The 26,404-nt window shown below is 47.0% G+C and overlaps 1 protein-coding gene across 1 annotated transcript in view; it reads right to left on the bottom strand.

Annotated features, from left to right (window-relative positions):
* Window positions 1–2,079: 2,079 nt before the first annotated feature.
* VPS53 (VPS53 subunit of GARP complex) overlaps window positions 2,080–26,404 on the bottom strand; it is a 59,808-nt gene continuing 35,483 nt past the window's right edge. Inside the window, exons 14-22 of the mRNA XM_084493408.1 lie at window positions 24,716–24,958; window positions 23,088–23,235; window positions 22,089–22,171; window positions 19,526–19,604; window positions 13,949–14,097; window positions 8,672–8,741; window positions 7,331–7,468; window positions 4,022–4,126; window positions 2,080–3,683 (exon numbers count right to left, since the gene is read on the bottom strand). Coding sequence (XP_084349534.1) covers window positions 3,513–3,683; window positions 4,022–4,126; window positions 7,331–7,468; window positions 8,672–8,741; window positions 13,949–14,097; window positions 19,526–19,604; window positions 22,089–22,171; window positions 23,088–23,235; window positions 24,716–24,958 — 1,186 coding nt within the window. The 3' untranslated portion in view covers window positions 2,080–3,512. The remainder of the gene's footprint in view (window positions 3,684–4,021; window positions 4,127–7,330; window positions 7,469–8,671; window positions 8,742–13,948; window positions 14,098–19,525; window positions 19,605–22,088; window positions 22,172–23,087; window positions 23,236–24,715; window positions 24,959–26,404) is intronic.

Here is a 26,404-nt window from a genome sequence, read left to right as displayed (position 1 = left end):
TACCGAGCAATTCTGGGTGACCTTCGCAATCGCTGCTGTAACCGGCCCCACCTACAGCGAGCCCAGGGAGGAACGCATTTTGCTGAGCAACTCGCAGGCACAGCCCAAGCACGAAGGCTCCAGCTCATCGTCCCAAGAGCAGCACGGCCACAGCACAGCATCCTGCCACCTGCCAAGCCGCAGCACCAGGGAAAGGCTCGGGGAGGCTCAGACGTCGTCACTCGGCTGCTCAAGATTCATCGCTGTAAAATTGGGTGAAAGAAATAAACACCCACGTCACCTCACGCAGGCTTTCTCCTGCCTGACGATGGAGGGGGCAGGACCAGCAGAGCGGTGGGAGCAAAGCAAATGAGTCACAGATTCTCCAAGCTAAAGGAACTCCTCCAGCATTATGTATCCTATGGAAAAAAGGCCCTACCTCCTAATTAATTTCAGAGGAAAAAGTTGAGATCCCTCAGAAATCTTTCCAGCAGTTACTCATCACAGATGATCCCATTATTTACGGGCACGAGGTCAGCTCTCCCAGACTGCCTCCACGGTGTTGGGAGCTGCTGTAAATGCCAATGCTGCCCGTGCTGGAGCTACAGAAGTCTCTGAGGTGGGGAAGCCAGGAGAGAGAAGAGCTACGAGAGGGAAGTGCAGGCAGACAGCAGCGGCTCCCTGCCCGGGGTGTGTTCTGGGAGAGGTCCGGCACGGCCCCGTCCCAGCCACTGCAGTTGTGGGGCAGTCGGACAGAAAACGCCCAGCAGCTAAACGTCAGCAACCATTTAATTCATTGCAGTGTCACAGTCCCACGTACAGCCAGAATTACACCTCGGCCAAAAAAACATTAGAAGTGGCATTTTATACAGGAAAAAAAAAACCTCTCCTTTATCCCACAGAGATGTAAATCCCCAAAAGCTAACGTACACGCAGACAGACGTGCCAAATCTGACAAATACCCAGGAGTCAGGGGGATGACATCCTTAAAAGTGAAAGTAGAAAATTGCGAAGTTGCCCTCTAGAAGTAGAACTTGACTGTAAATCTTCAAAGGTTGAAACTAAAAATTCATTTTTTCTTTTATTTCTTATCTCCAGAATGAAATGCAGATAATGAAACAGGAGAAGCCTTCAGGGGAAGATATGCGACGATAACTTGAACATCATATTCAGCTATTCATAATTTAGTTAGAGAATCATCCAGAGTCATAGCAAAGAAAAAAAAATTAATCTAAAATAAATTATTTAGCCCCCCTGGGGAATAAGGAATCTCTGCAAAGCCATGTTCCCTCCGCCCCAGCTCTTGTATCTGATAACGCGTGAGCCATCCTGCACACGCACCGCGAGATAGCGCGTCCTCTGGGAAAGGCTCTTCACAACCCCAACGCTCTTCCCAACACCCTTCCCTCTTTTGTCACCTGACGTGAAATCCAGAGAGAAAAAATAATGAAGCAATGTTGGACTTGGGGAGATTTGTAAAACTGGAGTGATGAGAAACTGCCGTCCCTCGTAACTGCTGCTGGGGCATCACTGCAGCCAGGGTCCAGGCCTGGGGAGACCCCTGAAAACGTGTCCTAAAGGGACGGTGTGGGTGTAGTTGTTAGCTCACACCTCCCTGCAGCAGCAGCTGGGTGTTAGCAATACCTGACTAGTGAGGGTTTCATCTCTGCTGATTTATTCTTTCTGCTGGAATCCCGTGCTCAAGTCCCGACTGTTCGGGTGCAGGCTGACTTGCTGGCTGTGCAGAAGGAGTACAGGGTTTTACCGAGCCAGGCACGAGATCTGCCCTCCCAAAACCACCCAGCCGAGGAGAGGGAAGGGGTGTAGCTCGCACCCCTGCCACCACCCAGCTCCCTGCCCTGGGACAGAACCAAAATGCAACCAGGTAGGCACAGGAACCTCTCATTTCCCCCCCTGAGTTCTGGTGAATCTCCGGGTTTGGGTGCACACAGCTCATTTTCCTGCAGTGTGCCTCACCCCTTCCTCTGTCCCAAATGTGCCACAGTGAATACTAAAATTCAGAGTGACCACAGCCCCCTAAAAACATAGTCCTAAGGCCCAACTTTATGTGGGGGGAGCCCTCCCGAGAAGGCGTCTGACAGCGCGATCACTCCTCACCTCCCAAACTGTTACATGACTTTTTATTTCCTGCAAATCCGAGTGAAGCTTGAGTTAAAATAAAGCAGGCACAACTGGTTTATCTGCCCCTAAATCCATGTGGGATTCAACTGTTTATCGATCAGGCATATGCCTCCCAAGAAAAGCACACAGAGGAGTTTAGAAAGAAATCCAGCGTCACTAACGAGGAGATGACACGTCCCTGCCTGAAACTCCTCTGGGCGGCTTACACAAGGGGCAGGGGAGGGATGCTGATGTCCACACACCCCCGGCCAGACCCTGCTCTGTGCTGGCTTTGTGGATGGGTGCCAGCGTGAGCTGGACCCCCATGAAGGGAGGCCCAGGTTATCTGAATTATTTCACCTCTGGTTCTCCTCTCCCCTCTCAGAGGAGGAGGAGGAGATGAAGGCCTTTGAAGTCTGAGGCTTGTGTAAGCATCCTGTCCGGGAAGAGGCCCTGGCAGCTGCAGGCTCCAACAGTTCCAGCATCTCTCCGTGCAGGGCAGCAAAGGGGCCACAGGGGCAGACCCAAGCTCTGGCCATGCCCCTTGGCATGAGAACCAGGGCTGGTACCGTACCACGCTTATCCCATGAACTTAGCACACTGATCCCTTATCCCACCATGGATGGAGGGCGAGATGCAGCACGGGAACTCCCATCAGGGACAGGGGTGAGCCCAGCACATGCGACACGGAAATAATAAGGAGCTGGAGATGGGCTCTGTAGCGTTTAGTTTGGCCTCTAGGGTATCAGGCAAGGCTCAGAAGGCTTTCATTCATTCAGCCCTCTCCCCCTGTTCTGAAAAGGAGCTGCCTTGCTGTTTTTCCTGGTGGTTTGTGTGTGCCTGTTCTGGGAGCAGGGCTGAAACCCACACTGGGCATTTCCAATGGTTTCACTGCAGATGCCTGGAGCTCAGCTGTTAAAGGTTTTCCTCCTCCTTTTAGTTTTGTTTGTTTTGTTATCGCCCTCCCTCCCCCCAGAATAAATAATGAAACAGAGGAGCAGCTCTGAAAGCAGGGAGTGAGCAGTAACACTGAGTTCTTGGGCAAAAGCCTTAGTGCTGCAGCAGCAGAGCCTGGCTGGGCTGATGGCTGGGATGCCAAGTGTATCGCAGCCGGATATCCTCTGAATCCACCCAAACCATTTCTGCAGCTGCTGACCTCCAGGTACCTGTTTTCTCCACCACACGGGGTTTCACTCATGCTAAGCTACCTAAAGGCAAACACCTTGGTCAGATTCTCCCTCAGTCTGAGCAGAGCTGCAGTGCCACGGTGCACGATGGTTAACGGGTCACAGGGCACGACAATCACGGGACACCAATTTTTCAGCAGCAGCATTCTGTAAAACATAAGTCCGAAGAGCTTTGCTCCCAGCGACTGGAGCTAGTCCTGAGCAACAGCCTTTTCTCCTGCGGGCTTAGAGTCTTTTTTTGATGAGCTTCTCCAGTTTCCGTATCCGAGAGGACTCCTGCTCCGGCGTGGGAGCGCTCAGCGAGAGGGAGCCGCTGCTCTCTGCTCCAGAGGGCGGTGCCGGGAGGCGCTGGCGGAAGAGGTCCAGCATGCTGCTTTGCTCGCTCCTCTTCAGGCCCTGTGAGAGCAAAGAGCAGTGAAGCCATGAGGTTAGACTTGCCTGATCGAGGAGCAGGCGTGCACGATGATAGCCACAGCAGAGCCTGTTTCAAACCTCGATCCTTTGTTTGCCCACCAAGTGCAGATCTCTGGGTGATCCAGAGGCAACTGAGCTCAGCCCCAGCACAGCTATAAGCAAGGTAAATGAACTGAAGAAATACTCTTCATTAGCAACTCCAGACACTTTCAGAGTACAGAGGATACACTTGCCTTAAAGAGTGCTTTGCCCACTCCCAAACCCCTCTCTATTTCTACTGAAAAACTCCCCAGCAATCTCCGTACAGGACTGATCCTAACCTTCATGTCCAGTATCTTCTGGAAAGTGTCAGTGCTGCAGTCAGCAAGGAGCTTGATGTAATTGTCAACAAACACAACCGGGGGCTCGTGCGGAGCCATGACCACCTGCCAAGATAAGAAAAAAAAAATCAGACAACTTTTAGGAGGTAAAGCCACTGCTCAGTTCAGGCAGAGGAGCGACAGCAGGACTGGTTTATCATAAAATAAAATGCTTAAGGAACAGGAAAGATGTTTTATGTGCTGATAGTAACTGAGAGATAAATGTGAGGGAAGAATAGCAACGTGAAGAGCAGCCTAAGAACAGAGAAGAGCACGGGGTCTCTTCCAGCCCAGCCAGCAGCTCTCAGACCAAGGTGCTGCAGGAGCTGTGCACCGCGTTGCAAAGAGCAGCAGGACTTTGTCTGTGTGCTCGTCAGCTGGCAGGCACTAGTGTGTTGTTAGAGCTCAAGATTTTATCTCATTGCACGGGGAAGCCTTGCCGGGCAGTTGGTGGTTGCTTGGGGAAGAAAGGCAGCGCTGGTGGCAGGGGGCACTTCGGGAGCCCCAAGCCCACTGGGGGATCGGGCAGCAGGCGGCTGGAGGCTGCCCAGAGCCTCCCTTCAGCTGTGCCTCCCTCCTGTGCAGAAGCAGAACAGACACAGCATCTCACAGGACACCCTGACAGCACTCTTCCTGCAGATGCTTCCTCCCCTCCCCAGAACAGTGTGGGGCAGAGTGAGCTGCTTCAGGGCTGTACGGGTGCTCCCAGCTGCTACACGCTTCGGGTGCAGCCCCTCCTGCACACACCTCTGGGAGGCTGGGCTGCAGCGTGCACCCCTGCTGCCTTCTGCCCTGGAGCTCTGACCCTCCCCGGCCCAACAACAGCCAAGTCAGGAATAAAATTAAAATGGGGACTTGGAGCTAGGAAGATGATTCCTTACTCATTGGTGTATTTTCCCTACACGAGCCGTGAGCTCCATGAAGAACATCTTTAGGTAATGCTCAGGAACAGAAGCACCTCTCTGGGAAGTACATATGCACATGTAGGGCAGGAACAGCCCGGGACCAGACTCTTCCCTGTCTCTGAAAACGTTTCCATATGTTTCCACTGACCCATCTCACCCCACGCTGCATTCTGTCACCGAGACGTTTCTTTCTTTCGCTGCACTTCAGACCAATGAAACATCATAGCCGTGTGTACACTTATAAAGCCTTAATTTACAGCCCTTGTAAAAATCGTATGCCAAGATGAAAAGCTGGAACTTCAGACACCGGAGCCAGAGGAGAAAGGAAACAGCTCTGCGGGACGTGCGCGCTGAGATTCCCTCCTCCCTGCTCGCATCTGCGCTTTCTACGGCTTCAATGAAATAATTTGTTTGTGCCATCTACGGGCTTAACGATGCTCCCCCTGAATTAGCTGCGCTGGTACAAGGACGCAGCACTGTGTGGTGGCACTGCGTGCAGCACAGCATCGCTTCTGAACAGCCTCTGTACTGTGTAGGAGAGCCCTGCAAACCCCGAGGAGGAGGGCATTAGCCCGTACTTTTGATGGAGTGAGAGAGTTCTTACAAAAAAGACTCTTTAATGGACAATTTGGAAGCAGCAGAGAGTCAGGCTGAGCACCGACAGAAAGAGACGACCCGCAAGGCAAACAGAATGGGCAAAGACAAACAGCCAGCTCTGGGCTCCTGCAGGCAAACAGTGCTGCAGAAATACCGGTGGCTCAGCACGAACGGGCACTTCTGAGAGGCTCTTCTACCCCATAACCAAGAGGCTGGTGCTGACACTAGCCCCAGATGCTGGGCTGTGGGTTGCCCAGACTTTGGGCAATCACGTTCAGCCACTACGATTAACAGATCTCCATCAGCATTCAGCCTGCTCACCTGCCGATTATATGGGGCATTATTTTGTAAAATCTCTCCGTGGAGCATCCAACGCTGTGAGCGTGTCGCTGTTTAATTACTACCTGCTCTGACACTGAGCCCTCACTTGGGGCCAGCAGAAGTGCTTTATGCAGAGGCACGGCAAGGATGGGATGTCTGAAAAGGCACCCGTGCTGCTGATGCCTGTGAACCTGCCACGCTTCCACCGCTCGCTGCCCGAGGCTCAGGGCTGAGCGGCAGCAATCCATTTCCTACGCTACCTTCACGTCAGCCCCGATGAAGCCAGGGTGATATTAAGGGGACAGAAATTACTTCCATTGCTTTCCTGATTGTGTATGCGAGCTTCAAGGAAAGACCTGATTGTGTATGCAGCAGGCACCCATGTTCCTGCTCCTGTTAACAATAAAAAGCAATTTTTCTCCAGGTCATTTCTACAAAAATTTAGACTTGCTTTAACTCATCCACTAACACCTCAGTCATTTTATTTCAAAAGCAGAGAAATTCAGAACTAATTTATGAAGTCAGAGAGCAAACTGAATGGTGACACTGCCTAGGGAGCCACAGTGAGCAGCGGGAACCCAGTCCCTGCACCCACAGAATCACAGAACTGTAGGGGTTGGAAGGGACCTCAAGAGATCACCGGGCCCAACCCCATCGGGTCCAACCCCTCCTTGCCTTGGCTGTGGTTTGTGTGAGGCTCTTGCTGCTGCCTGGCCACCCCACCTGACACCGGTGCCACCGAGTCACATCCCCACAGTGCTGAGAGCGAGTGGGGGACAAGCCCCTGCCCGGCAGAGCATAACTGCAAAGCTCCCAGGGCTTCCCCTGGGATCAAGCCTGACTTCTTATTTCAGAGAGACAACAGCGGGGGGGAAGGGGAGGCAGGGAGATCGCTTTGCTTGTTACGCTTTATGAAGACAACACACTGCTTTTGGGTCATTTTCCAGGCACCAGGTCTGGAAAATGAAAAAGGACTCTGGTGAATACAGTAACCCAGACATGTTTGCACTGGCTGTTACACTAGACAGTAAACAGGTGACTCAAGCACGGCTTGGCTCCCCTGCGTGATGGAGTCTGCACAAAGGCCTGGAGTAACCTGAACTGGAGGCTTTGCCCCGAGGCAGACACTTAGGGATGTTAGCTCCGATTTTCACGAGCTCCCAAGGAAGTCTGGTGCCCCGACTCTTTTGGGAAGCAGAACTCGAGCGCTCAAGTTATCTTGAAAAACGAGGACCAAAACCCAAAGGCTACGTTAAAAGGGAGCGGCAGCAAAACCAAGGCAAATCAGCCAGGTCTCTAGAACAGCTGGCAGCACACCCCTACGAGCACGCATACATTCACGTGCGCTCTGCAACGCTGCGTTCAAAGGAAGGGCCCCCTGGAATTCGCTCGCTCCGGTTCCCAGCCCAGCAGTCTGGCTGGCAGCTTATCAAAAGTCTTGAGTTACCTTCAGGATCATTTCAGCCCGAGTCATGCCTTTCACCACTATCCGCGTGTAGCTGGCGGGAGCCTTCCTCACCACCTGGGACCCAATGGAAGGCAGATCCAGGAGAACCATCTTCAGGGAGTGGGTGTCCAGCAGCAGCTGCAACAGCAAATTGCACCCCGTTAGCCAGGCCCCGTAAACCAGGCTGCTTTAGCTGCTGTAATCCAACAGGCTTAAAAGTATAATGCTTCTCACGCTGAAAACATCCCGGTAACGGGGCTGCAGAAGGAACTGACCCTTGTCACGGCACTTCAAGGAGACAAGATCACCCTCGGCTGTTTATCCCCACGGCTATTTATCAGCACCAGTTGCTGACTCTGACAGAGTTGCTGATTCTGCTTGCAGTGACTTGTGGCTGCAAAGCACCTGGCACAGGCGGATTTCTCTGTCCTCTTCCCTTTGACAGCATAAACTGGAACACCTTGATTAGCTGTAGGTGTGCCATTATTTAAATATCAAGGTCAAATGAATTAACACCCTACCTTCTCTTGCAGCTAATCAGCAATTATATCAGGATTTCTGCATTTACTCAACCACTTGATTTTTTTCTTATTTTAAAGAGAACTGCAACACAGAACTAAGCAATATCCTGTGCTCACTGACACACGAAGCTCACAGCCTGCTGTATGCTGTTTTTTACCAGACCAGCAGCTATACAAGCAGCAAGGAGCAGCTAAATTCAGCAGAGTGCTCAACTACTGCCAGATAATGAAGTGTTGGGAGTTAGAATATCATAGAGCAAGTTACCCCAAATACTGCACCCTTCTGATTACACTGTGTGTGTTTAAAGAGGTGAGAAAAGACCGGTGAGGGCTAGAAATCTGAAAGTAGCAGCAAAGGGACTGAGCGATTACCTACTTTGAGAAAAATGGGATGTAAAAGCAACAGTCTGAGAAAGACATGGGAGCTTCTTGCAGTCGTTTGTCATAAGCAACTCGCTTTTCCTTTCCATGAGCACAGCGAAGACGATCTCACCGTGACACATTAGGCACGTGCTTCGGAGGTTTGTTGTTACGGTGCTTTGACTGGCAGAGGGAGAGCTCAGCTGCCTGGGAAGGTGCCTAGGACCTCCCTCCCACCTTACAGGGTCAGCTGTGGCCACACCACTACACACCTGCTTTAACCCTGTCCTCCACCAGAACGTATCCCTGGTGCCTTACACTGACTGTGCAATTTCCAGACAACCAGAGAGCACTCAGCTGTACCAAATTCAGGCCATGTAACAGTTCTCAGCCCCTTTTTACCCTTTTACTTTTTGAGCACAGAAGTGAAATACTACTGCCAACGTGACTGCTTGCTTACCTGTTCTGCTCCCACCATACTAATGGGTTTGCACTTGAAGAGGTGGTTAATGAACTTGGGAATGAAGGAGCTGCAGAGGAGACACAGAATGACACAAACGTCAGTATTTGGAGTCGTACAATATTCTGTGGCAACAAAGCACACAAGAACAGAACAGCACGGCTTTCCACAGAGACAAAGCGCATGGTTCTCCATCTGACTGGGCACACTAAGAACACTAAATGCGAAAGAATCGTAACTGATTTATTTATTTTTTTTATATCTATGCTGATCTTAAAGTTGAGAAGTTGCATACATACTCCGTACATAAATTCCTACAGAGTACATGTGAAGTGCTACAGTACAAGCTCAAGAACAAGCAAACTATTGCACATGACAACTACAGCAACACACCAGGATTTGTGCAGCTACTCATGGAGTGGAAGTATCTTGATTGTATCCAGGACCTACATTTCACTGCATACTAGTAATTCCATAGCATGCACACTACAGACTGGACTTGAGGTCCAGCCAAGGCTGGAGGTCTGCTGGGCCCTGGCCATTCGCACAGCGCGGCACTCTTCCAGACAGCTCCTAGCCAACACAATCAGGGCGATGAGAAGCTTTGTGAAAAGGAAAACACCATTACCCTCTTTTACTGACATGGGCTTTAGACTCAAAGATTATTAAATGACACACACAACAGTGCAGAAATTGGCAAAGGCAGAAGCTAAGCCCAACATTCATCACCTTGGGCAACGTCTTCCAGAACATCAGCTTTGGTTTTAGCCTTTTGCTTCTTGATACGAGGCTTTGCGGTAGCTTCGCCCTTCAGTGGGAAAGCTGATGCTCCCTTTTAGCAGGGGGGCTGGCCAGACAAGCTCCTGCCCTACCAAGCTGCAGCCCCAGGAAAACCCACAAGTGAGCGTGAGGATTCAGAGGCAGCAGAGCAAACCCCTCTGGAAGGGGTGAGCCATCTGTCAGGACCACGACACCAATCCTGTCGTCTTCCTTTTACTGTTTTACTTCCTTTTACTTTGCTTTTATGACATACTCTGACTCTTCCACATGGCCTTTGCTGGTTGAACACCTGCAGGGCTCATGCTGTTTCCAGGGCCCCGTCCACGATCTGGTGGCAGGTCTTGGATTTTGGCATCTCTGTTCTGAGTTCTTGCAAGTTGGTCTGGTTTTTGTCCTCTTGAACGAGGTGCTGCTTACGGTGATCTAATTTCAGTGTGGTTCCCCCTTGCATCTGTTGAGCTGTTTCCTTTCGATGAACAAGGGAGCACGGACAGCATCTTGTTTGTCCTGCCACCTGTTTTCCAAGCCAGGGCTTTTATTTTTCACCCCTTTCTCATGAAAGAATGACAAAAGCGTAACTCAGGCACGGAGCGTGCCAAGCTGCTAAGCAAATCAAAAGAAATGGCTCAACAAAGAATCTTTCCAAGCAAAGGCTCCTTCCCTCAGACACAGCCACGACCTCTCTCACTGAATCATCTTTTCCTGGAGAGGTGTCAAGTCGAACAATTTCAAATCATTGCTGAGAACCAGCTACTGGGCTGCCCCAAACAGCTTTGAATTTGGCCACCAGAGAGATGACCTTGGCAACAAAAGCCAAGCAAGAGGAGGGAAACAAGCCCCGTCTCCTCTTGCACTAAAGCATTAAAGCAGAGACATAACCTATCTTACAAGTCCATTTTTCAGGTGTATAAATAATTCCCAGAGGGCAATTAGAGAGTGCCAAGCACAGCTGGAGCTTCGGCAGTCCTGCAAAATGAACAATTGCCAGCAGTTCTGGAGGCAGCAGCTTGCTACGAGTGGAAGAGCACAAGAGGTTAATTGTACCTTTGATCTTGCATGGGGGTCCAGCTCTCTCTCTCTGTAGGGTCAGGCACAGAGCTAACGCTCATGCTGTGCAGGAGAAACAGGGAGAGCCTTTCGTGCTGCATGGTGGCAGACTGGCAGGCAAAGGAACCCCCCTGCTCTCCTCTTTTTCTATTTTTTTTGTGCTATATAACCACACGGTCTCCCACAGACAGCCCTCCCTTGCCTGAAACAATTCCCAGGCCTTTTAGGATGGCCACCCACAAGCACTGCAGCAGGGTAGAGCGACCTTCCATCCCTGCACGCCTGTTATTTCACGCTGTCTTATTGGAAACAGCTTCTCGACTCCGGCAGGACAGACAAGACAAAACACCAGATCCAAGGACTGCTCTGTTTTTTTTGAGGCTTTTTTTTTTTTTTTTTTTTTGTCTAGCAAAGACCGTCGAGAGCAGTTGCGCTTAAGTGAAAAATTTGCTCGGGTTTCTTGCCTGGGCTGGGCTCGAAGTTTGGCTCTCGGAGCGTACCGCAGGCGATCCTGACGTGAGCGGTACGTGCGTCTCCAGCGGTAAAGGCTGCGCGCACGGTTTTGTACTCTGACTGCCTTTACTCCCTGCACATCCACGGAGCTCGACTGGATGCCAGAAATCGTTTGCAGTTTCAGCCATAAAACGGAATCCAGCAAAATCTTCTCCATAGAAGCAGACAAGTCCCCAGCGTAAAAATCAAGCAGCGCGAGGCGGAGCAGGAACCTAAAGCACAGAAACCCCAGCATCTGAGAGGCTTCCATCCGAGGGTGTGGCTCTGCCAAAGCCTGTGTTTTCTTTATCCCCTGCGCTGATGATGCATTAAACACAACGCTTCGCTAAGGCAGACAGAGATGCAACCACAAGCTGTCTCCCCGGCGGGAGATGAGCTACTCCAGGATATCATTCCAGGCATCCTGGTGTCACTGTTTGCTTCACGCCGCCCTCGAGGCGGTGGCCAGCCCTCGCAGACTCACCCGGGCTTAGAAAACCAGCGGGAGCCTCCTCACTGCAATCCTTCTCCCGACTCCTCTCGCTCCGAGCTGGATCCGAAGGCCAGGGCGGTCGCAGGGAGGTGCAGTGCAGTCACCCAGCGCGTTGAGCTGTTTGTGATTAACGCCCCGCTGTTCTGGCAAGGGGAGAGCTGTTTGTTTTTCCTGCCTCTCGGCTCTTCGTCCCCGAGGTCAGGTCACCGAGTGCCCACACACACCCCAGCAGAGCAGCCCCAGCCCCACACTGCTGTGTTTTTTTTGATTTCAGAGGATAAGGCCCAGGGTGCAGGGGAGCAGAGCCCTTCAGCAGCCTGCCAGCACCTCCGGGACGTCGGTGGCTTCAGCTGCTTCTCGCTGTTCGGAGGAGCGAGGGCTGCACGTTGGTCACAACAAAGCAAAAGCGACAGATCAGGTTAGAGGATTGATGCGATTTCGGATGGCAATTTTTCTTCTCCCAGACTTGGCTCGGATCCCTCAGCTTTAAATTTAGTGACTTTCGATGCCTTCTCCCCTGTGGTCCTGTAACTCAATACCAGCCCTACACACAAGCCATTAGAGCTGAGAAGTGGCTGCCAGTTCAGAGACACAGGCATTAATGTACAGAGGAGCACAACGCCTGTTAAAAGGATTTTCAGCGTGGTGGAGCACACAAAAAGCCAGGTATTTATATTAGACAGGCCAGCATATTCCATAAGAATTCAGAGCCTCAAGCACACAAATACTTGTGCACATTAAAACATCAGAAGGGTTTTAAGTAGATAATGCACTCTTATCACTCTGATAGCTTTCCTGAAAAGCAAGTGGCACAGAACTCTAAACACTGTCTGGCAAAATCCCAGTATTTAGGGATTGCTCTCCTGCAACCAAATTTTCACTTCTGCACTTGATCTGCAATCCATTCAATTCTGGACTGTGTCTTAATTTTCATGTGCCACCCATCAGGGATGTAGTACTATTAAAAAGATTTTAAAGTAGTTTTTTTGCAGGTTTCTGTGATCTTCCATAGAGCAAGCCCTGAGGAAGGCCCTCAGTTTAGGTTTCAACGCTTCTTGAATGTGAGAGTTGGGTATTTTACCCGGAGTTTACTCGGTATGTGCTTAGCAATAAAGTTAAAAGGGAGACAACTAAGCTGAGGTATTAAGAGTGTGCTATGAACAGCTGAGTAAATGTTTTTTTATATTATTTATCACCATGTTAGCGATATAAAATTCAAGCGTAACCACACAGAAGGCTTAAGTGCAATAAATTTCGACTGGGACAGTATTTCAAACAGTGATTATGGGCAATGTCATAATATGATTTATCAGTAACTGCTCTTTAATGCAAACTAATGAGTACCCAGAGATAGAAAGGGGGAACGAAGCTCTCAGGCCAGCCTCCTCGCTGCGAAAGCTAACGGTTCTCACGAGAGCCTACTGCATCTTTTCCTGCTGAAGCAGGAACTGAACTTCTGGTCTCAAACCCACACAGTAACTGCCAGGCCATGCAGTTTATTTCAGGATGATTAGCTTATCAGAGATGAATGAAATGTTTAAGTGTTTTGAAGAGTGACATGCGATACGTGTGGTACTGCTCCCAAGCCTCTACCAGGACGGCCCCATGCAACCGGTTGTAGACAACCGGCTAGCTCTTCCCGGGGCTTTTTCATGGGGCACTGGCATGCAGAGCCCAACTGGTCTCAGGAAAGCAGGAAAGAGTTCAAAGTGTATTCCCAAAAAAAGAGACTTTTGGTTTTGGACACAGCTTCCAAGTTTGGACTTCACCCTCAACCCTGATTCCAAAGGCAAGGGGAATTCCTGTCTCACCTTCCAGTTCCTTTCACCCTGCCCAACATCAAGTGACTTGCCGGGAAGACACTCATAATTACCCTCAAAATCCAAATGTACTTTTCCACTTCTTTCTGAAACATTTTTGCACAGAAAAGCAGATTTTAATCTGTTAACTTAGAATTTATTCATTACTCTTGCCATCCTTACAGTCCTACAATTGATAGATAAGCTACTCTAAGGCAAATGATGCACCAAAATTTATGTGCTTGAAGTACTTCAGTCTTTTATCACTGAAGGAAAAGCAGGTTTCCATAACAAGAGCTGTCAACTCCTCAGTAATAGTCCTCTATATTCAGCTTTTTTAAAATGTCCAGCCCCAAACCTTCCGTACTTGGCAAAAAGTGACCACTGATCATCAAAATATTTTATGGAATGGTTTAGGCACACAAGAAGGAACCAATCAGTGCAAACGTCTGAGAAAATCTGCCTCAGCAAGAAACTTGAGACAAGAAATTCAAGTGTCTTTCAACCTTGCCAGCAGCTGCTGGTGCTTGCTGCCCTGCACCACCTCCCTCTGTGCTCTCCCTGGGTGGGAAGGGTCTTTGCCCAGGCACTGAGGAGGCAAATCGTCATGCACAGAGTAGTGAAAGCAGAGGCCCTGAGGGATTCTTTGCCATGTGGGTAACTTACTTTGCGAACTTGATGCAGAACTGAGTGAAGTACTTCCTCGTGGATGCCAGGTTGTCGCGGATGATGGGGACGTTCTGCTTGATGTGGAGGATTACCGAGGTGACATAAGGACTCTGATCGCCAACGTGTTCCACGTTCTGCCACTGCATCTGCACAGAGAGGAAAAAACAAGCAAAAAGACTGTGTAACTCATTAGGGTTCAAGTGATATGCAAGGAAAACTGTACGAGCTTCCTGCCAAAGGATCTCTAAGGAATAATCAAGAGACTGCCTCTGCAATTCACCACGACCAAGGTCATGTTCTTCGTCACTACACTGACTGATCAAAACCATTCCCAGAACAAAACACAAAGGAGGGAAACCCAAAATGGCCCTTTTTGCACCAGAGCGGAGAGAGATTCTGCCTGGTAATGGGAAACATTAGCAGTAAAAAGGCTTTTGGAGCACCCTACACTGCTTCAATATGTAACAGTTCCCAGTTTTCTGGGATGAAGTGCCCATATAAATCCTGATTACAGGCATTTGAGAAAATAACTGCAAGCTTGCAAAGTCTGGATTCCTGTATGGCAGCCAAAGCTTTAATACTGGTGAGACTGATGACAGATAGATGGAAGAGGTAGAAATAGTCTCAAAGGCCAAAACACTCTACACCAGTGTAGCTCACATTGAAAACACTTCTGGTGTACCAGCCAGGATGCCAGCTTCACCTCAGCCCAAATACACATTAAAAAATAAAATGAGAGGTTGAGTAATTCTTTTTGCGTTTTCATTTACCATCAGCAGAAATGCAACAGACTGTTCCCTGTTAGCCAGATATGTGGCTCCCTCGCCTTCCTCAAAGCTTTATTTGAAAAAGCACAGTGAGCACACAGTACAAGTTGTTTGAAAAAAAAGAATTGGGTAGGACCTTGATGTCCCTGGCAAAACATGTGCATACAAAGTCTGCTGGGTGCTCATGTTCCCCGGTGAAAGTGCTCTTAGCACCGCTACTGTTCAGAGACGATGCACTCTGCAACGTGCTCCATGTAGCAAGGTGGAGATGCAACTCTTGATGTTGGAGATCGAACAAGAATAAGATTTGTATGAAAATCAGGACAGAAAACTGGGCAGATGCAGAAGATGAGTTTTATCTTTTGATTAGGTTTGTCCTCAAACCTTTCTTCAAAAGTTCTGGATTTTTCATGCAACTTTTTAAAAAATTCCTATCTTTAATTTAGAAACAGCTACTTTGCGCCCTGCAACCCAGCTTGTTCAATTACACCCAAACATGCAGCATAAGTGACTTAATGGGCAAAAAAGCCTAAGTCTTTGCAAATTCAGTGTCTGCCAGAGTCTACACACATCCTACCACAGCTATCTTTTCTTTTAGCCAAGCAAACAAAACCCTGAAGTGCTCATCGCACAGTAACCGGGGAGCTAGCAGGGAGATTTCTTTCATCACTTGCTCTACAGGTTTTAATTCCGTCTTACTTTCAGCTGGAAGATTGCTCAGAAGACAACTGCTTTTCTGTGGCTTGTGGCAATTTTCACATCAGAAGAAAAGGCTCTGTGCCTGCCTCCCTGATGGACTCGCACACAGCCTCCCAGCGCTGGCCATTCCCAAACGAACAGACCGTCCCCATACACAGGATCAGCCAGAAAGTGGGAAGGGACTGCTGAGCTGAATTATTACAACAACAACAAAACAGTAGCCTTCTCATTTTGTTGCTTTTCATTCCAAAAGCAATACTTTACAACCGAGCCTTTAAAGCACGAGCAGTAAAAATAGCCCTTTGTGCGTGTGTGCGTGTGGGTGCGTTCCACCAGAAAAAAACCCAGTAGCTGCAATGAAAGGAATAGCACACATACTGAAAAGTCATCAGAAGAAATACGAGCCCAACTCTTCTGGTAAAGCTTTGTTCCTGTCGTTTTAAATTTATTCCTCTTTTTCCCCCATCCTATGTTTTTCTTGGGATATCCACACAGCCTACACACAGAACCAGCCCCAAGGGCAGGAGCAGGACAGGAGCAGAGGCACCGCGCTCGGCAGCCCCAGGGAGAAGCCCCAAGCACCCGCACGCCCCAAAGACCTGGGTGACGTGGCTGGCTGCACAGCAGGGACCCGTGATACCCTCAGAGTTGGTTTTCCATAGCACAAACACACAGCCCTCAGGATTTTAGGGTGCTTTCCTAAGGAAGGGGAGGAGAAAAGAGAAACCGTGAGCAAAACCAGAGTGGTTTGGTACAAAACAAGAGCTGTACAATGTTCTGGGCATAGTGGAAGCCCTCAAGTGCTCCCAGGTCCACCTGGCTGTGAATCCCATGTCCCAACGTGTCCCTATGTCCCCAAAGAGACAGGAGTAGGATGAAAGAGCCAAACTAGGAACCACCAGGTCCCTGTGACATACCCAGTGCAGCCATGGGTCTCCAGCTAATGGGGTCGCTTTGTGGATTTAACCAGGGATGAATCAGTCTCCAATTCTCCCCATGCACACGAGCATCCCTACTCATTAGGGTAGGGATGTAGAGAACATCATTAGAGGCTCTGGTAGGGGGCACAGGCAGCACCCACACCACCAGGCCACCGCCTTCTCCCCTGACCTTGTGTCACCCAGGCAGGAAGAGGTGGGAGGGTGGAGGAAGGCCAGAGGGTGATGCAGGCAGCAGATATCGCTGCCTTTGAAACCATTTTAGTTTGCACTCTGCTGTATGCTGCACCTTGTCTGCTGGCTGCAGTGCACTCACACTGACTTTTAATTAGCAGCTGGCAGCTCCGATCGCTCTGCTCTTGGGTTTTCCTTGGATGTAGTGGAGAGATCATTAAAGCTCCGTGCTTAAGCACTTGCTGTTGTCCACTCAATTGTAAGGAAGTGGGAAATTACAGCTGTGCCAGAAGGGTTTTTTTTTTTTAGCAAAATATAAAAAACAGCAAGCAAGCTACATAAGGCACTAAAATATCCCCCAGTCCCACTTACATACACAGTTTTACATATAAATTGATGTTTAATTCAGCAAATAAATAAAACCTTATCCAGCGCAATCCATAAACTTAATTGGGGCAAAAATATCTCATGCAGCTTAGCAGTTCCTCTTCCCAACAATTAAAAAGCACACCAGGCAACTTAAATGCCACAACGCGTTCACGGTACTTTGTCATCCACAAAAAGTTCTGTGCAGCACCAGGTGATTTGTTGTCAGCACCCAAACTTCCCCAGTGGCTGCTCCTCCTTACCTTAGCCCTCCGGGTGCACACACCAACGTCTACGACCCCCAGGACAGCAGGGGAATTGTGTGTGCTCTGTCCCAGGGTACCACACCGTTAGCAGGAGTCCCCCAGAATTTACAGGGGCACTTGTACCACACTGGTAGCCCTGTCACCAGGAGGAAATTGTCTACATATTTGTTCTTCCCACCATGGTGTTCATGCACTCGCTATTAAGAGCTACCGAGCCCTGCAGAGCAGCAGAGAACAGGGCCCCTTGGAGCTAGCACAGCTGCTTGGCTCTGCACTGGGGACAAGCTATAGCTATCTGTGCCATCAACAGCTCCAAAATACAGACATGCCTTTCTGGGAGCCCACGTTTATTTCAGAAGCAGCTCTGATATTGAAAATTGTAGTGAACAACTTTCACAACCACAGAGCAAATGACCACAAGCGACAAGAGCAAACCTGTTCACTTAGACATGGGGCGGTGCAGGTGGCAGGCTGAAGTGAGAGCAACGCACTTGCATAAAAGTATCCTATAAGATATTTTCAAATTATTATGGCACCAGGGGTTTAGGGCCAATCCCTCCCCTATCCCACATTCCCCTCCTATGGCCACGTTTAATCATTTTACACCTGTTGTAGAATTTGAGTAAAGATTATCACCTACAGATTTTGTAAAATGGAGCTTTGTCATCATTTACTATTTTTTCCAGAATGCCTAAGTTCAAGAATCAGCAAAACTGAGCACCACTGCCAGCTGAAAGCAATATCCATGATGCTGTATTCCCTGTTAACTCTCTCAGTGTCATCTGAAGCCAAAGCAGATTTAGAGGTGTAAGCATTTCTTAATTTACTTCTATAGTTACCAAATATTTTTGCAAGAAAATAAAAAAGGATCATCAATGTTCAATCTTGGAGAATATCAGAGTGAAGTAAATGAAAAGAAGCTAGTCAGTGGAAGGGCTCTAATGGAGCAGTGGTCTTGAGACAGACGTGCCTTCACATCACAGGAAAGTTGCAATAAATCAGCCAAACAGCATCAACTCCTTCAATATGGGCTGAAATTTTACACTTCTAAATACTAACTGTGTGTTTGAATAATTATATGTATTTCTTACTTACCTGTCAGAATAATAAGCCAGACCTAAAGGAAAGGCTAGAGGAGGGTGAGGGAAACAACTCCTGCACCAAACCCAGGTCTAGTAAAGATCATATAAAGGGACTCTGTCTGATGCGAAGAGTGGAATGTGTGCACCAGTGACAAGTATTTATTTAGTTAATTTCACAGCACTTAACTTGTTTATATATCGTCAGTCTCATCACATATGCTGCATTTTACTGGTGTTCCAAAGACAAAAATAAATGGCCCACCAGCTGCTGCTTTCTCAAGGTTGTGGTTTACTTGGGTGTAAACAGTTAGAGCTGAGTGATTCAAACACTGCTACACTAGGTGGGTTCAGGAGGAGATCTGAGGAACTGTCACGGCAAACAAGTGACACCTGCAGTGCCAAGCCCTTCCTAATGGTGATATTTTACTGGGAAAAAAGAAATCCTCTTTCCATGTGGGACATGTACAAGCTCTACTGCTAGCTGCATTCCACTTCAAATATTAGTTGGGGGTGGCGGGGCTGGTTACAGCTGGAGTACATCATAAAGCAGAAAGTTATTAAAATTCATGGCAGCAAGACAGTGTGTTGATCTGACAAAAACGCAGCTCTATGTTTAATATTTCTAATTAAAAAAAATAGTGCAATCCACTTTTGTTGTCTTCACCTCCGTCTAAAGCAGTCTGGGTTTTCACAATACTTTGGCAAGAAACCACAGCTCTGCATTTCAAACACATAAAACCCAGCAGCGTAACTGCAACAAAATCCTTAAGCACTAATCACATGGGCCTCTCTAGGAATGGCTCCATATGTCCTCAAGAGGATCACAGAAGCAATAGGGCTCAATCCCAATTCCACATTACCCTTCAACCACCTCCATCTAACCGCCACAAACTAGCAGGCTAGTAAAATTCCTCCTCAAAGAAAATGAAGATAGCAAATGAGGTGTAGCATTTGAAGTTTCATGCTAAAAAAAAAAAAAAGTTCTCCCAATCTTTAAGACTCTTGCTAGCATTAGGATTGGAAAGTCTGAAATAGATACTTGCAGAAAATATTATACTGTCTGTGTGCTTTAATGTGCTGCAAAAGAATGAAAGCTCTAACGTCAATTATAGTTTTTGGAGTGAAGGATATATTTCTAGCTACAGCAATTGCTGCTCTAAGAAGAGAGAAGCAATCAATATATTGATAAGGCTTAGGGCAGTGTAAAGAATATGTCAAGAGTGAAATCAAGCCATCAGCAGACTCTGAGCGTTCCCTCTCCCCAAAACAAATCCACCCTTACCTTGCTCATCGCAGTCAGGGCAGGGTCACAGGCTGCATCCAGGTCCTGCACTAACAGCTGTATGCTGTTGGAGATCACGCTGGAAAAAAATAAAATAAGCACAAGTTTTAGAGCAGTATTCATACAGTATCAGAACTGTCTTATTTGACCATGGAAGGAAGAAAATCCACTAGATCCATTATGCTGTGAATACACAAGGCTAAAATTGTACTGAAAAGAACCCTGGAAAATCTGCACGCTGTTCATTAGGGAGCCACACAAGGTGCTTCAGCATAGAGGAGATATTTTTACAGTTAATCTTTTTGTTTTGACACATAAAAGGGGCTGGAGATCAAAGATGTCAGACTGGGCAACCCCCCTGCATCAGGAAGAGGAGAAACCCCCTGAGTACTGATTAGGGCCAGGTGGGAATTCTGCTTAAAATTTAATCTAGCCTTAAAAAAGAATTAATCAGCTATGCAGTCACAGTCAATATTCTACTACTCACAGAAACTTGTGAAGATGACTTTAGGAAGTACATCTATGTGAGTTCAGAGCGTGTCACCCATTTGGGAAGATCAAGGCAGAAGCCTTATTTACGCTACGTCTAGGACTGTAGCCATCCATTGTTTGAGTTGCTCAAAGACATATACCAGACTAAAGGACAAAGACTTTTTTTTTCTTTTATACTTAAACAGCATAACGTTGCTTAGAGGGATATTTGATCCCTCTATGTAAGGCTCAGAACCCAATGATGTGCCTAAAGGTGTAACTGATCCTAAGGTAACGGTGAAGAAACGCCATCTGCAGCAGCTCAGACCACCCTCAGGGGCACGTAACCCAGTGCCTGCACTGGAGACAGCTCCTATTAAAAGCAAGAAGTGAGTGCATTTCACTAAGTATAGTTTTTAAGAACAACTTAACTTTAAATCTGCTGCAGATGCCTGTTTACAGCTTCAGGATTACGTGCATAAAATATGCACATAAAAATGTGCCCCATACAATTCTGGGCAGATACACAGAAATTTGAAGACGAGGAAGCAGAGGCCACAAGCAAGCTGTTGGGGCTCTAACAGAGAGCCCAGTGAGCTCAGGATTTCAGGGGGCTCTGAACACTATCCATAACCTCAAAACAGATCAAAGGGGGCGAGGTGGGGAAGAAGCATGGATTTCTGGGTTTAAACAACCATAATTTTCCTTCTGTTGAGCTTCAAGAAGAGCGCAAAGAAAACGCTTAACCTCCACAGCAGTAAAACCCTCCCAGTCAATTATTTTAAAGGTGTTCATGGTAGCTCTGCACTCTGTGTGAGGAAAGAAATGCTTCCCAGGGTATGTAATCAGCAACGTTTTATCATTTGCTTTATGATCCTGCCTAACAAGACATCAAATCCCAGAAGAAACAACTTGTTTGATGTTGAATGAGTAAATGCCAAAGAGAGTTTTATAGCTATGACTTAAACTGACAGGAGACTGAAAAAGTGCTCTATGCTGGAACAGACTGAAAGTCAATTAAAAAGTCTTTTGTTACAAAATACATCAGGCCTGATGGTTTGCCAGGTTTGGACATCTTTAAAGTTAAACGCAAGCTATACAATAAAAGTTTCCAAAACACACGATATTAGCTGTCCACGACCGACCATCTTGAGGCAGCCACTGTGGAAACTGAGCAGTGACACAAGATAGCACAGCAACCCAAGCTTTCAGTCAGGGATACACCCTTAAAAAGGTCTGAAAAATATCTAAAAGAAGGGGAATCTCTGCAGCCTGGGATGGAGCCCAAGCCCATGTGAAAAATATGGATGGATGGAGATTCAGTGGGATCCTGCCCACTGGAGCAAGACAGGAGGTATCACAGGAAGGAAGTCTGAAAAAAGAGTACCTTGCTGCTATCTGGGCTGAATCTTAGCTTTAGGGAGAACAGGAGTTGGTGATACAGATTATTTTCCCATCTTTGCCAAGGCTTTTTGTCTGGCATGAGGCAAAACAATTATTTTTTGCCCCAATTTCTTTCTCTCAAAAATATTCTATACGTTTGCTAGTGGTGGAGAGGAGATGATGTTAGAGGGGAATATTTTTAGCATCACTACATAAAAAGTTATTTTAATGAATGATAATCTTCTCTCAATTATAATTCCCAAATATAAGATTGGATCAGTCTTTTATGACATCTGAAATGGGGTTTGATCATACTGACAAGGCCGCTGATTAACAGTGGGAAGTTAGAGCAGGAAGGAATGTACTGAAATAGCTTCCTTTCTTGAAATGTAACAGCCACCTCGCAGAGCTGCCAAGATGCAAATGATGTTTCAAATGGAAACTCACTATTTCCTTTCCTCTTTCCAGTGCTCTTGTTCCTTTGGCTAGAACGGTGGGGAACAACTACATCTGAAGTCTGTACTACTGCTGCTCCTGGACCAGCCAAGGAAGAACCGTTCCTTCACCAGGGAAACGCCTTTACCTAGGCTGCATATCTGGGTGGGTCCTACTGCTGGCTGGGATTTTGTGGCTGTATTACTCCAGCACCATCTGGCTGACAAACTAGGATGTTTGATATATTGTGGGAGGATGCATCTGCTGAACATACATGCTGAAAGTGTCTGTCTCTCCCGTCAGGTTGATCCTCTCCACTAGACTCGCATCCACTTTTTCTTTGAGTTTCTCTTCCAACTGTTAGGAAACAAAAAAGCCAACAGAAAGGTCAGATTTCTTACTTGACACAACCATTTTTGAAAACTTAAGTCCTGGAAAACTCAGCTTCCTAAAAACTAAGCTGTGCTCAGACTGCATCCACAACTCAGCCAGTGAACAACAGAAATCTCTCCTTGCTGGACCCCCTAGACACTGATCTGCCAGGATGGCCTACGGTGGCAGTCAAAGAAGTAAACCTCCAACATCATAAACAGAACTGTAGCATGACATGCTAATGTACCAGCTTAACACCGTGGCACCTGTCCCGCTAATAAAGCTGTAGTCCAACACCCTGTCGGTGCCCAACCTGCAGAGAAGCAGGATTGCCAGTTCTCGTGGTGAGAGGCCTCGATACAGCCAAACATCACAGCTCATCTACTATCTGTGGCATTTTGAAAGCAACTGAATGTGAGGAGCACTGTGGCTGCAAAGCATATCAGCATAAATACTTTCTCTCCTCATTCCACCTTGCCCCAATATTTCAGGCGAGCATTTTCCCAAACCTACTCTGAATTACTGTTTTTCTTGTTCATATAAAACAGAAATTATGAACCATGAGCAAATCCTTTTTTCCTCCCAATCCCATCAAAACAAACTATGTAGCAAGCATCGAAGGAGAGCATCCAGAACTGTGGCTACAGAGTAAGATTAAAAACATACGACTTCTCTCAGGTAGAAACAGCAAAATCAATATTTTTCTCTATGAAATACTGATTACTGAGCTCTACATTTTTGAATCTATGGGAGCAGACACTACTATGCATATTTTAGTACTTTGATTCCTGCAGTCTCCATAGCACCCTAGCCTAGCCTAGAGAGAACAGCACAGCATCTCATGACAGCAGAGGGACTGCTGTTGGGTGTCATCTGAGAGGTGCTGTAGAGGAAAGCTCACCTGCTGGGTGGTCGCCAGACAGTACTCTGCTGTACTAAGGATGCTGCAAATGAGGCAGAGTTCTTCTAAAGTAAACTTCGCCACTTCAGAGCCTTCCTTTTCTTTCAGCAAACTAGTGATGGTAAGCCCACTACTGCTGCTAGTTGTCCTGGAAGAAAGAAAACCTGTAAGGCTTTCAGGAGTACACAGACACACAAACTGCCAAAATACTCCTAGATTTCAAAGCCACAAGAGGTTCTTAAGACCACCAAGTCCAATGCCTTGTGCAACGAAGGGCAGTGATGTGTAACCAAATTTGCATCAAACATGTAATTACTATTTTGGTTAGGAAATGTCTTTTAGGAAGACAAATGGAACTTGATATTAAGTCTTCATGCAAAAGGACGATTCACTCGTTCACAACATGTCAGGTTAAAATGCCAGCTGAGTACACCTTTCTCCAGCTAACTTCACCTTCACTGTCAGTTACTCAAAATCTAATTAAAGATTACATGAAAATCTCAGTAACTATCAAGCAACTTGTCATATTTATCTCCTCAATACCAAACAGATGTCAAGATGCATTTGAAACTTTGGTAACCCATTTTAAAAACTGATGATATCAACAGAGAAAATCATAGAGGATGCGGCTTCTTTCCACTGTGCTCCAGTGATTAACTGCTGTGTATCAACAGAGAAAGAATTAGAACAGTTTAGAGTCAGGAAATTCCCTACCTCTCAACTCTTCATAATCCAAATCCATTAAAAAAATAGGACAGTGATATTTATCTTGGACAGCAAAAATGGAGCACACAAAAAAAAACGTGTACAAAGAATGCAACTGAGGTCTGATGGAGAATGCACATAAAATTTTATCTTTCCACTTCTCTGGATGCAACCCTCTCCCCTTCCATCTGTGAAAGATTTTACTGGCTTCAGAAACTCATTCTGCTGCTCCTAGGTTTACAAGGAAAACAAACTGAAGATGGCAAATAGCATAACAAAATTGTCTGTAGTTAAGTTGGCTATATCTCAAAAACTTTAGCTTGTGCACTCACATCGGTGTAAACCTCTAATGACTTATATTTTCACTGCGTTTCCACCTACAAGTTTTATTCATGCATATATAAAATTTTACAGAGCAGAAAGTTACAGGTAGGCACTCCAGCATCACACAAATAAACCACATTCATTATAAGTTATATCTATGCATAACGTTGAGCTTATATCGCTAGGGAGCTAAGAATCAAAGTGTGAGCTTTTTCCCAAGCAGCAGGGTATGGGCAATATTGAAAGACAGATCTTTCTGACAAGACTTGGGCTGGCATTTCAAAAGGAACTTCAAGAAACAGTAACTCTGACTGTTAATCAAAGCCAAATATGAATTTAGCTTCCAGGGACCCTTAAAAAAATAAAAATAAAAAAAGCCATGACAGACCATTTGGTCTCTTGCTGTTTCTCATAACAACAAACTGAACATTTGAGAAAATTGTGAAGTAAATGTAGTCACACTGCTGCTCTGTGCTTTCTTTCACAGAGAAAAATAAGTGTTAACAAGTATGTATTTATTAATTATCTTCACGAAGCATCTGCTCCTCGCTGGAATGTCTCACCAGACTGTGCTGAAGCATTTGGGAAGCTAAACTCACTTGGGCAGGTTTCCAGACAGAATTTTCCAGGCGTATTCCCGAAGGTACTTCTGGAATATGGTGGTCAGGGCTATCATGGGCTCGCCTGTGCTGAGCTGGGAGCACTGCACCATGCACTTCTTGTAGTAAACAAAGAGGTCGGCACAGCTGGGCAGGACGGCTCCTCCTTCATCCACGTTGGGCTTGGGAGGACCTTGAGCCTTGAAGTCAGCCACAAACCTGTCGATCAGCTCGCTGAGATTTCTACAGCAGGGAAACAACGGGAAGATATTTTAGTATGTTGGGGGAGGAAATGGATGGAAGAGAGAGTTATGCCTAAAACCAGATGCCGTCTTGTGACACCAATAAACACGTTTTAGCGGTTTGATGTTCCAGCCCCTTCTCATCCCCACCCTCCCAGCACAAACCTCGTGCAGTAATGAAGACTGGGTGGATGAGTAACGACCCTTTGTACTCAGAGCTTTAGTGGCAGCTTCAATCTGTTCTCCAGTCACATAGAAAAGCTCGCAAGTGTGCCAGGGCTCGGTTCAGCACATTTGATGCACACTCGAGTTTCATTCCTGGCACCGGCAGAAGGAACAGTCAGACTGCCCATATCAGCAGCCTTGGGGATTGTGGCTTTCAAGGGGATGTGCTCAGAATGGTGTGCCACTGCCACTGCTGGGTCCCATTTGGAAACCACCTGGTTTGGCACAACGTGACACATCCTTTATAGCAGTTTTATTTAGCACGAGCACAAAGTGCACTTCCTACTTAAACTCTTTTTTAAAGCCCAAAAAGCCCCACTATTGTCTCCAGTGATTCATTATAACCTGGTCCTTACTCAAATATTTTGGTCTTTATACAACAATAAACTTCGCTCCGCTGTTTCATCTTGACAAAAAGGCTTTTTTAGCATGGCAGAGGGCCAGAGCATACACAGAACCAAAAGAAACCCTCTGATCTTGGGGAGTTCCGCTGGTCCTATTCCTCCAGGGGCTGCACATCTCTGTCTCTGGAATACATAGACGTTTCAGATGACAAAATACCACTCCACTGACCAACATGAGCTGTGAAGCTCACATATTTTATACTCCTGTTTCCTCTACAGTCTTGGTTCTGCTTCTTCCAGCTCTCCCTTTCCCATGGCACAACCAGAACACTTACTGCTGAGTCACCAAAGCTTCTGGCTATGCTGTGCATGATCCAAATTAAAAAAAAAATAGCCTGTCAAAGAGATTTAACTTAAAATATTCTCCCAATATTAGGCAAATTCACAAAGTACCTAGCAGAGCACAAGAGTCCATGCAAAGCGACTGCATTAAGGCCTCCTGGGATGGGTACAGCCTTACAGCACATTCTTGCTTATTTCTGCCATGGAAAGGGGAAAGAAACACCACCAAAAAAAAACTTTTCCCCACTTTCTATCATTTCTTTCTATTCGTATTGTGAAAGTGAAAAAAAAATTCCCATCCCATACCAGCAAACCCCACAACAGTGCACAAGAGGAAGAGGTGATGTAGCTCCTCTCCAATAAACCTACAGACTGCTGCACCACGGATAATCTGCCTGGGCCCAACTGATCTACAGAGCTGTGCTTGTACTGCCTGGGCTTCAAACTGCAAAGCAAAGCTCTTAGGCTTAAACTCAGCTCCTCAAGTAGCCTCTTTCTTGATGCTTGTCACTTTCTGCTTCGAGTACTTTACGCAG

This window comes from Aythya ferina (genome assembly GCF_964211825.1).
Source record: "Aythya ferina genome assembly, chromosome: 19".
In the NCBI taxonomy this organism is placed as follows: domain Eukaryota; kingdom Metazoa; phylum Chordata; class Aves; order Anseriformes; family Anatidae; genus Aythya; species Aythya ferina.
This window is presented reverse-complemented; position numbering and strand designations above follow the sequence as displayed.